Source organism: Aplidium turbinatum, chromosome 12 (genome assembly GCF_918807975.1).
Source record: "Aplidium turbinatum chromosome 12, kaAplTurb1.1, whole genome shotgun sequence".
NCBI classification, from domain to species: Eukaryota; Metazoa; Chordata; class Ascidiacea; order Aplousobranchia; family Polyclinidae; genus Aplidium; species Aplidium turbinatum.
The window spans coordinates 8,008,063-8,023,222 of NC_137483.1; the positions used below are offsets into that span (position 1 = coordinate 8,008,063).

Below are 15,160 nucleotides of genomic sequence, written 5' to 3' on the forward strand. Positions count from 1 at the left end.
TCCTTGCTTTTCCCTCTACATCATCTAAATTTTTATCTACCGGGCGTAAGCCTGCATACGACAAAAAAAGGAAGAGGCTGCTTTCCTGTCTTGGACAAGGTTTAATAGCAGAAATTATCGTTAGAATTAATCTTTGTCCCAAAAACAGGTTGAAGTATTTGTTTTTTGTTGCAAAAATTGCCTGCAATTCCGAAAGAACAAGTGAATGCGTTTGCCACGTACGCCTATACTTCGCTAAAAGGTTAATTTTTCCATATTGTCTGTGCCGGAAGTGTAAACAAAGGAAGACGACTAAATTAAACTGGAGAGCCTAAGTTTCGGTTGAAATACTCTCCTCTGTTATACGTCACGTCAACCTAGCTATTACTTTTTCCGTAAACCGTAATTTACGTTTTGGAGAAAAAGTTCCTTTCATAAAAAGTTCGATAAAAATCCACTCGATATGACCTGTCAATAGTGCAACATTATTTCGAACTATAGTTCGCCCGAAGCTAAATCACAGAACGTGGCAGCCTGTAAACACAATAAAGCTTAGGAACTGCTTGAGACAAATATAATTTTTCACAATTTTCTATTAAAGATAATTTTAGCGTATGTTATATCAATCCAGTAAAAGATGAAAAATCATAGTTTGTTTCTTTCAGAGTAACATTTGTAAATGTTTTTGCAACGTACCTACGTTAGCTAACTTCACATCAGAAAGTGGCCATAAGTGCGGATAGCTTGTATGTTATTAATTTGCTTATATCAATGGCGTGGTCACATGCCAACGTTGTGCTGTAAAGTCGAACTTGTGTAAAAGTAAGCTTGAAACTTAAGGCCAAACCTGCTTTCTTTAAATATGATTCCCACAGTAATAGCATCAGAAGTGAACTATGTACAATAGCAGCAAGTCTTAAAAGAAGTAAAAAGATTTGTACAGACTATAGCCTACAATATTGAAATGCAGTTGAAAAGATGTTTTCGTATGATTTGTGCAGTGCTGATTCCGTTTGGAATTATGATCGTAATTATAAAGATGGGAAGGTAAGGTAAAATGAGCAAATATTAACCTAATTCTTTAATTTTATATAGTTTTTTTATTAGTTAATTCATCGATTTATGCCGGAGCGTGATTTCTTATGTGGGATACGTTGTACAATAGACCTAAGCCAGCGCTCTTCAACCGGGTATACTGTATACCCAAGTGTATACCAGATCAAAACTAGGGTATACAGCTGGAGAAGGGTATACGAAGGGTATACAGCTTAGATCTGTGATAGTGGAAGACACAACAGAGGTACGGTGGCTATCGCGAGGGAAAGTTCTTTACCATGTGTTTGAACTTTGCGAATAATTAAGGGCATTTTACATTGAACACGGAAACCCAAGGCCTTCCAAGTTTCGTGACATATTCTGGATTGCAAAACTGGCATACTTGGCGTCGATTTTTGATCGTTTGAACCAAGTGAACATCAGTCTTCAGGGGAGAGTGGGTGATATATTTCGGTCAACTAGCAAAATCAATGCGCTGAAGATGAAAATTGCACTCTGGAAAGAGAATGCTTTGTCGAGGAACTTCAATGACTTTCCTGTATTAAGTCAATACATGAAAGAGTCTAGCTGTGAGTTTGAGGACGTTTGTACTGAAGATAACTTGTCTGCCTTTATTGTTGGACACCTGAAATTACTTGCCGACAATTTGAGTACGTATTTTCGTGAAGATAACGAACAATGTTTGGATGCAAACTCGTGGATTATCCAACCATTTAATGACGAATCAACTGAGGATGAGGAATTATTGGAACTACGGACTGATTTAAATCAAAATACTTGACATTGATTCTTTAATGCGGGAAGGAATAGAGAAAGAGCTAACACCACGTTTTGTCCAACTTGCCGAAACAATGCAACAAGCTAGCCATTAATCAACTTCAATTTTGACGTTTTTTGCACTTTTGCATGCGTAGTTTCTTGTGCCCAGTTCAAGACTACTATGATCACTTTAACAAACAATTAATTATTTATTAGTTTTTTTTTACTTCCTATGCACAATTAAACATTGCTATTTGTGAGGTATACGAAGTTATTAAAAATTGAAAAAAGGTGTACCACAGACAAAAAGGTTGAAGAGCACTGACCTAAGCTTACCACTCCAGCCTGTAGCCTACAACAAAATGTGTAAATAGATCTATCATCTTGGCAACTCAAAACAATAAGTAAATCAGGTTCGGAAAATTGTATAATTCATTGATAAAGCTTACGCCAGCGTAAAGACGACTTCTTCAGTATCGCAAAAAGCACAAACAAGTGAAAACTAAATTAACCAATGAAATCTACTGTGAAAAACATTTGAAACAAACATAAACTTGTAAAAATAACAAGATGCTTCTTCAGAAAAGAAATTATTAAAGAAATGAATATAGGCTACTTGCAAAATTATCGAGGAAGGCATTTTTTCATAGCTCAAATTTCTCATGGCTCATTTTGATTAGAATCGTTGTTCATTTTTATGCTCTGGTGCCCACTCCCAAACAAAAACAAATTCTACAGCAGCCTAAATGTGCTATTGGATGCATTAGATTTAATTCTAGCTAACGTTAGCTACCACAGATTCATTATCAGATGACTACGTCCTCATAATCGGATGACAAGGACATACTGCGACAAGTTAAATCTCTTTATTGTACTGTAAATAAATTAAAAAATAAATATAGCAAATGTTCACGAAAAGTAAAAAATGTGTTGTTTCGCTCTTACTGTACATCTTTTTATGCTTGTCAACTTTGGCACAATTATCGCCGTTGTTCGATCAATCGGATTAGAATTGCCTATAGTGCAGGGGTTCTTAAACTGGGGTCCATGGACCCCCAAGGGGTACGCAGACTAGTTTTAGGGGGTCCATGAAGGCCAAATGGAAATCTTAGTGTATAATTTCAAAAATGGAATACAGTTTTCAACAGAAAGGAGATTAATTTCAAACAACGCTGATGATTTCTAATTTGGCTTTTCCGGATAATTGTTATCGTATTGTAGCCTACCGGTACTGTTTTTTTTTGTTACGTACGTTTATTACGTTATTCATTAAAATTGTCTTTCAATTCGAAAAGTATTGGCGATTTTTGGAGTTCATTGATGCAAGCATATCCTCTTTTGGTAAAGAGAGCCATGGCTGCTATAATCCTTTTTGCGACTACATATTTATGTGAGTCAGGATTTTCATCCTTGGTAAGTATCAAAACAAAGAGACGGGTCCGGTTGGATGCAAAGGATGACATGCGTGTTGCTGTTGTCCAATCAAAGGCGAAGCCACAATTTCATGTTCTTGTTGAAGACAAACAGCAGCTTCCTTCATTAAATTAAATCGAAGATATTGAAAAACAATCTGCATTCGCTATTTCTTAAATTTTATAAAACATAAATTTGGTACCAATTCAATTTAATTTTATTGCCACAAAGGGAGCCCAAGCCAACTAAACTTTTGTTTTAAGGGGTCCGCGTTAAAAAAAGTTTAAGAACCCCTGCTATAGTGACTCATTTCCAATTCTACACAATATGCCTCGCTTTACTAGTGCACGTGAACGTCAAGTTAATGCAAATGTTATAACTTTTGATGCTCTATTGCGGAAAACAGTTTATGCCTTTGTGCAACGTTGTTACAAATCTTTCAATTCTCTTATCATAGCATTAATGTCCTCAGACGCTTTCTATAAAACGACATATTTTAAGTTGCACATGTCATCCAAGTGACTCCTTACGTCTTGTCTTTTTGTGTTTTGGTTTTAATATGGACAACCTTGTCTGACACAAATAAATAATAATAATAATTATAAGCTACTTGTAATTGGGCTTGACACTTTAAGCCAAAAACCTAAAATTGTCAGGCCAAACTAGAAAATTTATGAAACTTGAAAATAGCCCAAAACGAAATTCTTTTAATTAAATCAGGACAAGCTGGCTTATAGACGTAGGCTATATAAAATTCTAAGTCCGAATTTTTTAAGTTTACTACAGTAGCTTATTTATCGGAAAGCTAAAACTGACTTGTATTTCTATGTTTTAGATCTTTTAGGCCTTTATAGGTCTATTGGATATTGAAAAGGATATTGAGAGACCTCATGTTTTTCGCGCAGACAAAATGTGAAATTGAATTCAAAGTTTGTTGAAGTCGGAATTGTAGCACACGTAAAATACATCACTCGTGACGGAATTTATCCGTTGCCGCAGCGTCCGGTTTTCGAAAACAAAAAGAAAAAGGGATCAGTTATTCCGCTTAAATTTTTTCGAAAGCAATCCAACATCTCCAAGCACAACTACGAGTAAGTCAGTTTTTGTTGTCATAGTCGGCTGCATAGCCGAGCGATGAAAGCCAATTGGTACGACTCTAGAAGAGAGTGTCTGTGTTTGAGAGGATACATCATGGCACACTCCAAGGTGAATACAAAGATTGGCTTCCTTGTCTTTTCCTCCATTTAAACCAATCTTGAAACCAACGAGAGTATGCCTGGTTCTAGATAGAACAAAAAAGTTTTCAATGGAAAAAAAATGTAAAGTTTTACATAAAGATTAGTTAAACTATCTCATGTTATAGTTGCATTATTCAAGGAAATGTCATTTTTGCTTTCTATTTTGGTCTATTTCTCTTCCTAGGTTATCTTGTGTCATGAAGAACTCAAATAATTTCTATTATAACGATTATTTTCTGTGGGCTGTGTGACCAAATGTCGAATGCGTCAGCGGGACACGAAAGGAGGTTGGTTTGACGCTCATTCAAAGCATGTGGCTACTTCAAGATAGATGCAAAAATTATCTTTTTGTTTAATGAATTCAAATTTTTAACTACAAAGTGTAGAACTGAACTGTTATGCCTGGAAACTACAAAACATTAGACTACCTCGAAAGAGAGAAAGAGATTGTTTGTATTTTAGGTGGCTGTTGAATCCTCATCGAACTTGCACGTCAAACACAGCACGTACATTTGTTGAGAGTCTTGAAGAAATTTATCTTTTAGTAACAGTTGCAAGTGCCAGTTGGGAGTTCGAAAGAAGGAAGTTAATCCGCCAAACATGGGCTTCTGTTCGATTGCCATTTGGAAAAGTTGTTAAATATGTGTTTTTTGTTGGTGAGTGAACTACTTGAAATCCCATTTCATTTGCATTTTCCTTTTCAATGCTGTCTGAAATCTTGTAAGATTACCTGGAAACCCTGGCAACTCTGAAAGGCATGAAGATTCCATGGATGCCGTCAAGTAGCAAACGCTTAGTTTACTTTTTTATATTTTTATGTTAAATGACAATAGCAGAATGCAAAATCATGTGTTGTCTTGTTTTGCTATTACTGACTAGTTTGTTATGCGTTGCTACACCTACATGAAATAAAGCTCACGAAGTTTTGCCATATAGGCTACAATTTTACATGTTAATATGCTTTTTGTCACATTTTCAGCTGACGATCAAAAGTCGAGAAAAAAGCTTCTGCAAGAATATGAAGATTATGAAGACATAGTGATGGAGAGCTTTCTAGAGAGTTATAAAAATCTTACACTTAAAACTCAAGGTACGGTAGCAACTTTTTTCTGAAGTTCTAAACAGGAGATTATTCTAGATTATTCATGGAGAGCTTTCTAGAGAATTATAAAAATCTTACACTTAAAACTCAAGGAACCGTAGCAACTTTGTTCTGAAGTTCTAAGGAGACTAGCCTACTTATCATAATAAAGAATATCAAAAGTGCATCAAACATAACAATTTTGTAGAAAAAAAATGCATAGATGGGAGCAATTAATCTAACTATATATTAACACAATAAATCTTGAAATCAACTATGTGTATAGCCGTAGAATAATCAACATATATAAACACATGAATAAAGCAGGGTTTTAATCTAACCCAGGGGTCACAAAACTACGGCCCGCGGGCCGGAACTGGCCCGCAAACTGATTTCATCAGGCCCGCCACGTGCTGCGGAAATAACATCTGCACTACAACTGTTAAGGAAAAAAGTTACCAGACTTTTTGTAAAGGACTGACGTTGCTGTTTATCATTAGGCCACCACAAATGGGGACAGCCTTGGCCAAATTTGGAAAAATGTAATGTTTTTTCAACCCTGTAAGTGTAGTGTATCACAGCAGGGGATAACTTTTCTAGCAACCTTTCGATTTTCATCACAACTTTGCTATTCCACCGCTGACTTTGTTATTTATTGTGCTCAATTCAAGTCAATGGTGATTCTAAATAGTTGTATATCTTTTCGCAATTTACATCCGGCCCGCAGCTGTTAATCTTGCAGCAATCCGGCCCTCAGAGAAAAAAGTTTGGTGACCCCTGATCTAACTAAACGAAAGTTCGACTTCATTATCAAAACTGTAGTTTTGTATCTTTTGAGACTGACAAACTGAAGCAATTTCCAGAAAAAGAAATTGTTAACGGACAACTGCATAAATTTGTTCGACTTTCAAATCACAGTGATCTTTGCAATATCTTTCAAGAAAAAAAAAATCAAAATTTTTATTTCAGACCTGTGTGTTTTACTACGAGCACTGTCGTCATAATATAACGCCCACAATTAAAACAAAAAAACTTTTCTATAAGTTCACTTAAAGTTTGATAGGTTCCATAAGGATAGCCATAGTGTGGTGTCGATCGTGGAGGTTTGTGGTGCAAGAGTTTGGCCGACGCTCTAAAACCAAAGATTCATAGAAAGAAGGCTGCTATGTCTTGAATAGATCCCTGACGAACCTAAAAGAATATAACTTAGCTTTCTTGCGTTTGCATCCGTTGATCTCAGACTCTCTGATAAGAGCAATATCTATAGCCTAACTTTTTTTGTACAAAGGTACCAGTTTTTTGTCAAAATCAGAATAGAACGAAAAAAGCCTCGCATTAATTATAGCTTAAGTTCCACTTACATATTACGTTTTTGCTATCAGGACAATTGAAATGGGTGACGTATTTTTGCCCAAACGCTCGATACGTCATGCATATTGATGATGACGTGTTTTCTGATGTCAAGGGAATCGTGAAGCATTTACTAAGTCAATCTGCGGAAAGGTACGACTGTTATTTTATTCAGCAACAATGGAGCAAAAAGAGTTTAATTTTTTTATCCAGGCTGATGCATGGAGTGGTGAAGATTTATACTTAGAGGGCGGAATAAAAAGAAAATCAACTTACCTGTCCACTGAGTATTTTTAATTTTTGAACAATGTCATTGAGAGTCTTACAAACTTGTGTTCTTAATGGATATCGAACCAACGACCTTTTGAGCCTCAGAAAATGCTTTCACCGCTCGGTCACGAAGCCATTCAGAGTCAGTATCCTACTTGCGCGCATGAGTTTACTCTACAAACCATCCATTCAGCTATTAGGTTTATTTTTGCGTTGAACGTGGAGAAATAAACGATTTTCTGGGTCAATATTGATTGTACATTAGTAAACTATTTGATAAATTGTTTGTCCGTCCCGTTAGCTCAGTGGTTACACGCCCGGCTCAAGATCACGCGGCTGAAGTTCGACTCTTGGGGTGTGCGTTTGAGCAACGCATATTCAGTACTGTTCTCCATTCAGCGGCACCTTGTGAATGGAATGATTCCTCGGCTACAATAATTTAACAATCGGAAACTTCACTCTGCCAATCGCGGTAACCGGCCCTGCGTCAAGGGCCTCTACAAGTATGCGAAACTACCAGGAATAACCAATCAAGGCTTTGTCAGTCCGAGGATAAAGATTCAAATACAGGCAAGACACAACAATAACACAGGGTTGAGCATTACGACAGTATATTACATATTTACAAATAGTTCAACATTCAAACGTTTTCGGCTTAACTTAAGCCCATCCAACCAACCATTTCTTGTTTAGGTCACTTCATTGTGGAAAAATCTTCATGCCCAAAGTGAGGAGAGAGGGCAAGTGGGAAATGTCACGTGACGACTACAAAGGGAACCAGTAAGGATCAGTTAGTGCTCACAGTGTTGCGTCAAAAGTACATTCTTTTCTCTTATCAAGATTTGTGGTTTGTTGATAGCCTATACTTATTACTATAACATTCTTACTCTCTAACAAATCTTTGCAGCCCGTTTCACATTAAAAGTAGAATTATCCGAAAGGTCTTATTCAAATAAAACTAAACTTCCAACTCATCTTCGGAATAATGCGACATTAACTTTAATGTGGAACATGCTGAATAGTTTTCTTAACTAGTGAAGGTTTAATGGCTTGAATTTTTTTCTGCTTCTTTGTAATTGACATATTGCTTTCGTTTTATAATGCTAGTCTTATTATGTATACGTAGGTATCCATTGTCTTGCCTTGGATGGTGCTTTGTGATGTCACAACGAGTTGTCAATGACTTATACTTTACGTCATTGGATACCCATCTCATACATCTGGAAGACGTAACTTTTACTGGTAAAACTAGTTTGGAGAGGCAAACATTTGAAATAAAGTCTAGTGGAAAAAGTAGCCTACAACCAGTACCGGTCTTCGGGTATTTCGGGCCCTGTGCGGAATATGCTTTGCGGGCCCGAATGACAATGATCTAATTCAGTAGCGCAGCTAGGTATTTGGAAAGAGGGAGGTTTTGACGGCCGGCGGGCGAAGCCTGACTGCGTGTTCGCTGAAGGCGACACCCAGCGGCGGAGGGTGTGGAGGGCCTCTCCCAGATTCTGAGAGCATGTTCAACAAAAATCTGGGTATGAATATTACTGTAGCCTGAAATGGTTCTATTTTTCCATTGGAAATGACAAAAATTACTGCATTTTCTGAGTAAATTGCGGGCCCTGTGCGATCGCACGGTTTGCACACCCCAAAGACCGGCACTGCCTACAACATGTAGTCTGGTCTCAGTCAGCTGTAACCTCTATTGCATTCATATTTATCATTTTTAAATAGACATTGGCTGCTGTGGACTACAAGTTTGATGTTTCAAGGTTGAAGCTGTGTTTCCAACTAATTTTTGCTTACGTTTTTCTGTTTTGTTTCAGGGATTTTACGCGAAAAAATCGGTGATTTGCAGCCAATAAAAATTTCGAATGGAGAACTGCTTTGCCAGCATTTGGGATGGCCCAAAAATAAACCGACAAATGACAAATTGAAAGAAGCGTGGAATGATCTAGAAAAAAGAAATTAAAAATCGTTATCTGCAATGGATTTCTACGCTATACTTCACAATTTTTAAAAGACTTGGAAAGGTTCTACTGTGTGTCCGAGATGTGAGAGCACTGGGAAAACATTCAAAGAGAAGTCGGTTTGACACCAATCGAAAGCACATAGTTGTTTTCATACTGCACGTAGCCTACATGCAAGGGCATAGTCAGGAGAAAGAGAGAGAGAAAAAGGGGACAATTGCCTTCTTCAAATGTTGTTGCAACTTATATTCAACAGAGTAACAGACTTGTAAGTTGTTCAAAAGCTGTAAAACAGTTTATTAAAAAAAGATGTACCGTAGTACCGTACTTGTATACATTTTTATTTCGTGAATGTTCATGGGAGATCCAAAACATGGGCATAGGAGATACTTATTAGGGGAGATCCAAAACTTGTTCTCTTTATACCAAGTCATCTGCACCCTGGGTAGAAGCAGTGGCGCCGGCAGAGGGGGGCAGGCGGGGCAGCTGCCCCCCAATGTTTCGGGCATCATTTTTTTATTTTTTTATATTATTACATATTGTTATTATTTTTTTAATATTTGGATCCCAACCTGAAGTCAACTCAAGTTGCAAGGGGTGGGGGGAGGGGGGTAAAAACTTTCTCTTTTATTTTAAACTTGCTCTTCTTGCTGCTGTTATTATTACGATTTTGTGGTTCTATTCACGTACTTCGCCTGCTGCCTGTCACGTAACAATTGTTACCGGCTGTTCAGGAGATTGGCTCTTGCTTGGTTCTTAAGTGGTGACAGTGCATGCAGCAGTGGGTCATTCAATGTTTCAAGAATATAATGTAGATTTAACTCAACGAAGTCTACTAAAGTAATACAGTAAGTAACCAGTGGCTTGATGACTATCTCTGGCTGGAGTATTCATAAGCTAAGGATGCCACATTTTGCTTTCCCTGTCGAGTTTTCAACAGCTTGGTATGTTATAGTCCTGTTTATATTGGTTAGCGCGTCACTTCTGGAACGAAGAAGCTTCAAGATCAAGCGGCGCTGGTTCGACTCTCGGGTTGTGCGCTTGAGCAACGCACGTTAAGGACTGCTCTCCATTCAGCGGCATCTAATGGATGGAATAGTTCCCCGGCAACAAGACTTTAACAATCGGAAACTTCACTCTGTCAATCTCGGTGGCCGGGCCTGCGTCAGTGATTCAAAGCCTCTACAAGTATGCGAAACTGCCAGGATTAAGCTCTTCAAGAAGCTTTCCCAGTCCGAGGTTAAAGATTCAATCAATCAAGCAATCAATATTAGTTAAAGTTTATTCCATTAAACTGCAATTATGCTCCACCGGTGTTAAATGATTTTTTATTCCTAATGTTTCTTTATCCTATCCACGAAGATTTCATGCGCAATAGAATGACGATAATGTTTAAAACACAAAATGAGCAAAAAATTATATTAAAAAAATAATGCAACTAAAGTCAATATTTTCTACGTTTATTAGACGTTAAAATACGTTTCACTTGTAGTAAAATTCTTTTCTTATTCTTTTATTTCTGAGGATATTGCGTTGCTTATTGCCTTTAAATTGGAACACTTGATGCGTCCCGCAAGCAAGATTGTGCATTTTTAACGTTGTAGGGCGTTGAATCGATATAAAATCAGCAGATTTAGCTTTATGGGGTTGGCGTTTTAATTGATTATTTTTATTTTTAGTGAAGATTGTTTTTACGTCTAATAAACGTAGAAACATGTTGACTTTAACTGTATTGTTCCGTCATACTGCATTTGTGGCATCTTAATAAGAAATATAAAAATTGTTCTCTAATGTTGTGTTTTAAACTTATCATTTGATATTGTGCATTTCCCTGATGAAATCTTCGTGGATAGGAAGAAGAAATATTAAGAATAAAAAATCATTTAACACCGCTGAGTATTTATTGCAATTGAACTCCGCCCGGTAGCCGTCACAGTATATTTATTCCATTAACTTTTATTAGCCTCAATTCTCACAATGTCATAGGCTACGCAATACGCATGTAACCGCCCCTGCGTTTGATATATCTACTATGTTTTGACATCTGTATTTTCCAAGCATGGAAAAACGTTTTCACAGCGTTTCAGTACAGTATTTGATAATTTCTCTGTCAACTAACAGACTAGTCAAAATCATGAGGCATATTTAGCTAACAGCAGACTGTTGGATAATCAGAAAGTGCATTTGTAAAAAATGGTTTTTGCAATCTGGAAAAAAGCTACGCAGAATTTCGCTAGCTATGGCAGTTGCAAGTCCCTTACGGAATCAAACTGTGATTTATTTTGAATTTTATTTTTTTCAACAGATTATGTCAAAAATGTGGGAATATTGGTAGGCTATATTGCAGTAGACAATAGCAGTAGAAAACAAGAGAAATTAAATAATATATCACTGTCTTGCACCAGTGGGGTAGCCAGGGGGGGGGGGGGGGTTGGGGGTTTCAACCTTTCAAATTGAATTTACGGATGTTAATACTGCAAATACATTGTTTGCGAGAAAAGCTTTAGCCTGTGATGTAATTTCACGTCAAACTGTGCAAGGATGCAAGCTATCTGTGACTGATGAGATCGCTTGTTCGATCTAGATTAACATCTAAACAGCGATTCGTTATACAAAACTTGAATATATCAAAAATAAAGTAACTTCATTCTCTCAAAGCTTTTTGTTTGACACTCATCAAGATGTATGACGTTACATTTTCTAAACTTTGGATTGACTTTAAAGCATAAAAGTTAGTGACTTACCGGAAAAAGATCGCTTTTTAGATCAACCAAGGAGAAAATTGATAAATAATAAAACTGTAATAATCTCGCAAAAAAAAGCAATCAACCTATGTCTCTAAAACAAAGTTTGCCCAATTTTAAATGAAACTGCATTAAAAGAGCGAATTTTGCCAATACCAAACATTCAAATATCTCAGCCAGGAATTAGCAATAAGAAAACATAGAGACTTAGCTTTATTTCCGAAAAATGCCGAAGAAAACATGATCTTATCATAATCCATCGTCGGTTTGTTCCCCACTAGTGGGGGTGGCCGATTGTTTCCGCGCAGCAATTGTTTTTATCCTTTCGCTATGCCACCAGACAGCACCATTGTACGAAAAGACACTTAAAGGCAAGCCAAAATAAGGGGAGCGAAAGACACTAAAAGAAAGACACAAAATATGGCGAAAGACACTTAAAGGCAAGCCAAAATAAGGGGAGCAGCTGACTCGAAGACTATATGTCACTTCGCTGCTTCCTGTCGTCTGTTGTATCGCATCTGTGATCGCAGTATACTGTATGTTATCGCAATGGGCGCAAATAAAAGCATGATTATTATTATTGTACAGGAATATTCATACCCACAATTTTGTTGGAAATGCTCTCAGAATGTACCAAACTGAAAGCAATTTTTCAAAATTTTCTGGGAGAGGCCCCCCAGACCCCCCACCGCTAAGTGTCGCCTTCGGCGAACACGCCATCGGGCATCGCTCGCCGGCCGTCAACACCCCCCCTTTCACAATTTCTGACTACGCTACTCTCTGCACTGTCAATATTTTTCCCCCCCCATTGTTGAAGGTCTGGCGGCGCCACTGGGTAGAAGTGAGCTGTGTTTTTGACCTACTAGGTTAAGTCGGAAGTCGAATCAGCATTGTATGATTTGAAAGCGAACGCCTTCCCATCAGTTGCGCTATTCCACCGCTTAGGCAAAACTTGTGCCTTGTGCATAGAAGATCTAAACCAAGTCTATAGGCAGTGGCGTACGCAGGGGAGGGCATTGAGTCATGCTTCCCTCCAAGTAATATTGATTTTTTTAGCGTTGTTGTGATTTTGTAGTGAAAAACATGTGGCATAAGAGATCCAAACTTGGGTTTAGGATATTCAAAACATGAGCATAGGAGATCCGAAACATGTAGGCTACACAAGAGATTCAAGGTACTGGCATAAGAGATCCAAAACTTGGGCATCAAATATCCAAACTTAGGCATTGGAGATTAAAAACATGTGTAGCCTACTGTATAGGCCTACTTTATAGGAGATCTAAAACATATAGGCTACAAAGGAAATCCAAAGCATGGGAAAAGGAGGTAGTACATTGTATGGACCTATATTCCTAGAATATCCAAAACATTTGCATGAAAACTCCAAAACATGGCCATAGGAGATCCAAAGCTTGTTTCATCCTCAGAGTCAAACCAGCATTGTATGATTTGAAAGCGAAAGTCTTATCCACTGCGCCATCTCACCGCTTTTGCATAACTTGTAGCCTAGCTTAGCCTACATAGCAGATCCAAAACAAGTTGATAGAAGATCCAAAACTTGGGAATTGAAAATACAAAACATAGGCATTAAAAATCTAAAATATAATCATAGAAGATACAAATTATTGGCTAGTGCAGTAGCTCTCAAACTTTATCAAAAAAAAAATGTGTAGTGGTACCCTTGCAATTTTTTTTTTAATGACTCAAGGTCCACAATAAAATTAAGGCAAATTCGCACAAAAACGGTAAATAGTCTAATCAAGTAGGCTAGTCATTTATTTGTCAAGAATTAATTAATTGATTAATTGATTGAATCTTTATCCTCGGACTAAGAAAGCTTCTTGCAGAGCTTAATCCTGGCAGTTTCGCATACTTGTAGAGGCTTTGAATCACTGACGCAGGCCCGGTCACCGAGATTGACAGAGTGAAGTTTCCGATTGTTGAAGTCTTGTTGCCGGGGAACTATTCCATTCATTAGATGCCGCTGAATGGAGAGAAGTCCTTAACGTGCGTTGCTCAAGCGCACACCCGGAGAGTCGAACCAGCGCCGCTTGATCTTGAAGCTTCTTTGTTCCAGAAGTGACGCGCTAACCAATTGAGCTATCGGGGCGGCTTCCCGGCTTTTGGCTTTCGAATCATGCAATGCTGGTTTGACTCTCGACTTTACCTGGTTGTTGAAGGTAGATTTTGCTATGTTAATTGTTAAGTTGCTCTGCTTTGTTTCGCATAGGCTATATTGTTTTTTGTTATGATGGTCAGAAATAAATACAAACTGAAACTGTAATATATTGTTGGTTTTTGCTACGGCGATTAAATGTGTGGTGTAGACTAGAGGACGTTGCCAGTTAGCATGCCCGCGTTCATAGCCTATACAGTCGTCGATGCGACGACAACACTCCTGGGCATGGTTATGGCGAGGAGTGATCAGGACACAATGATCTTCTCTATTGATTCGTTTATTGATTCATTCCAACAGAACAAACTGGACGTCAAACGACAGAATCGAGGCAACAATAGCACCAATTAAAAAACACCGCAACGATACTGACCCCACCACCAGAAATTAACACAACGCTCTGTCGTCCTACATTGCCAACTTGACTTCAAACATTAAGAGTTCTTCTTGAGTAAGCGAGAAAAAGACTAAAAAGTGAGTCAGAAATCATCGTTGTAGTTACTTAAAAAGGACCCTAGTCTTGATTGGGAAAACGCCACTGTAAGCATTGCAATCGCCAAACACAACTACACACACAATGTAACATAGCGGCAAATCTACGTGTGTATGAAGCACTAGCCAGAATGTGATTAGTTAGGCATTCTTACAAAAATCCAGTGCTTACAATCCCCTAAATTCAATTCTTCAAATTTCTAAGCGAGATGCGGTATTCTTCCAAATCAATGAATTCCAGGGTGCTGACCTGACGCCAGTGGAGCGAAGCGCATGACGTCAGAGATTTCTCGGGCGCTCGCGCTACATGTGGCATTTAGCAACATATTTGATGTTTTGCTATTCAAATGGTTTACAAGGATGAAAAAAAGCGTTTGACTTCAACCATTTAACTGATGAAAAATCACGTCAAGTATTAAAAGAATGTTAATTTAATTTTTCTTTACAGTTTTATTAATTTGTAAATAAGAATAAAACTATCTCGGAAATGTAGTTGACAAGGCGAAAGGTTTTCCTTTTTAGTTTTTTTGATGGAATCACCGTTGGCAAGAAACATTCGTTTTGGTTGAGTTGAGCTGACCAACTTTTGGTCGAGTCTCTGAGTGAGACTGAGAGAACTTTGCACATGATAACTGGCCTGG

At 37.8% G+C, this 15,160-nt stretch overlaps 1 protein-coding gene across 1 annotated transcript; it reads left to right on the plus strand.

The window, feature by feature from the left end:
* Positions 1-1,018: 1,018 nt before the first annotated feature.
* LOC145780549 (beta-1,3-galactosyltransferase 1-like) lies at positions 1,019-9,673 on the plus strand. The gene is made up of 8 exons (XM_082592176.1): positions 1,019-1,026; positions 4,113-4,298; positions 4,908-5,101; positions 5,425-5,535; positions 6,909-7,029; positions 7,840-7,926; positions 8,273-8,388; positions 8,964-9,673. Exons 1-8 carry the CDS (start codon positions 1,019-1,021, stop codon positions 9,107-9,109), a joined length of 969 nt encoding a protein of 322 aa, XP_082448302.1. The 3' UTR covers positions 9,110-9,673.
* Positions 9,674-15,160: the final 5,487 nt, after the last annotated feature.

What these genes read in the sequence shown, in the direction of transcription:
- LOC145780549 (XM_082592176.1), top strand. An exon ending in ATCTCCAAGCACAACTACGA is followed by an intron (nt 4,299 to 4,907) that starts GTAAGTCAGTTT and finishes TTTGTATTTTAG; the next exon opens with GTGGCTGTTGAATCCTCATC. An exon ending in GACGACTACAAAGGGAACCA is followed by an intron (nt 7,927 to 8,272) that starts GTAAGGATCAGT and finishes ATGTATACGTAG; the next exon opens with GTATCCATTGTCTTGCCTTG.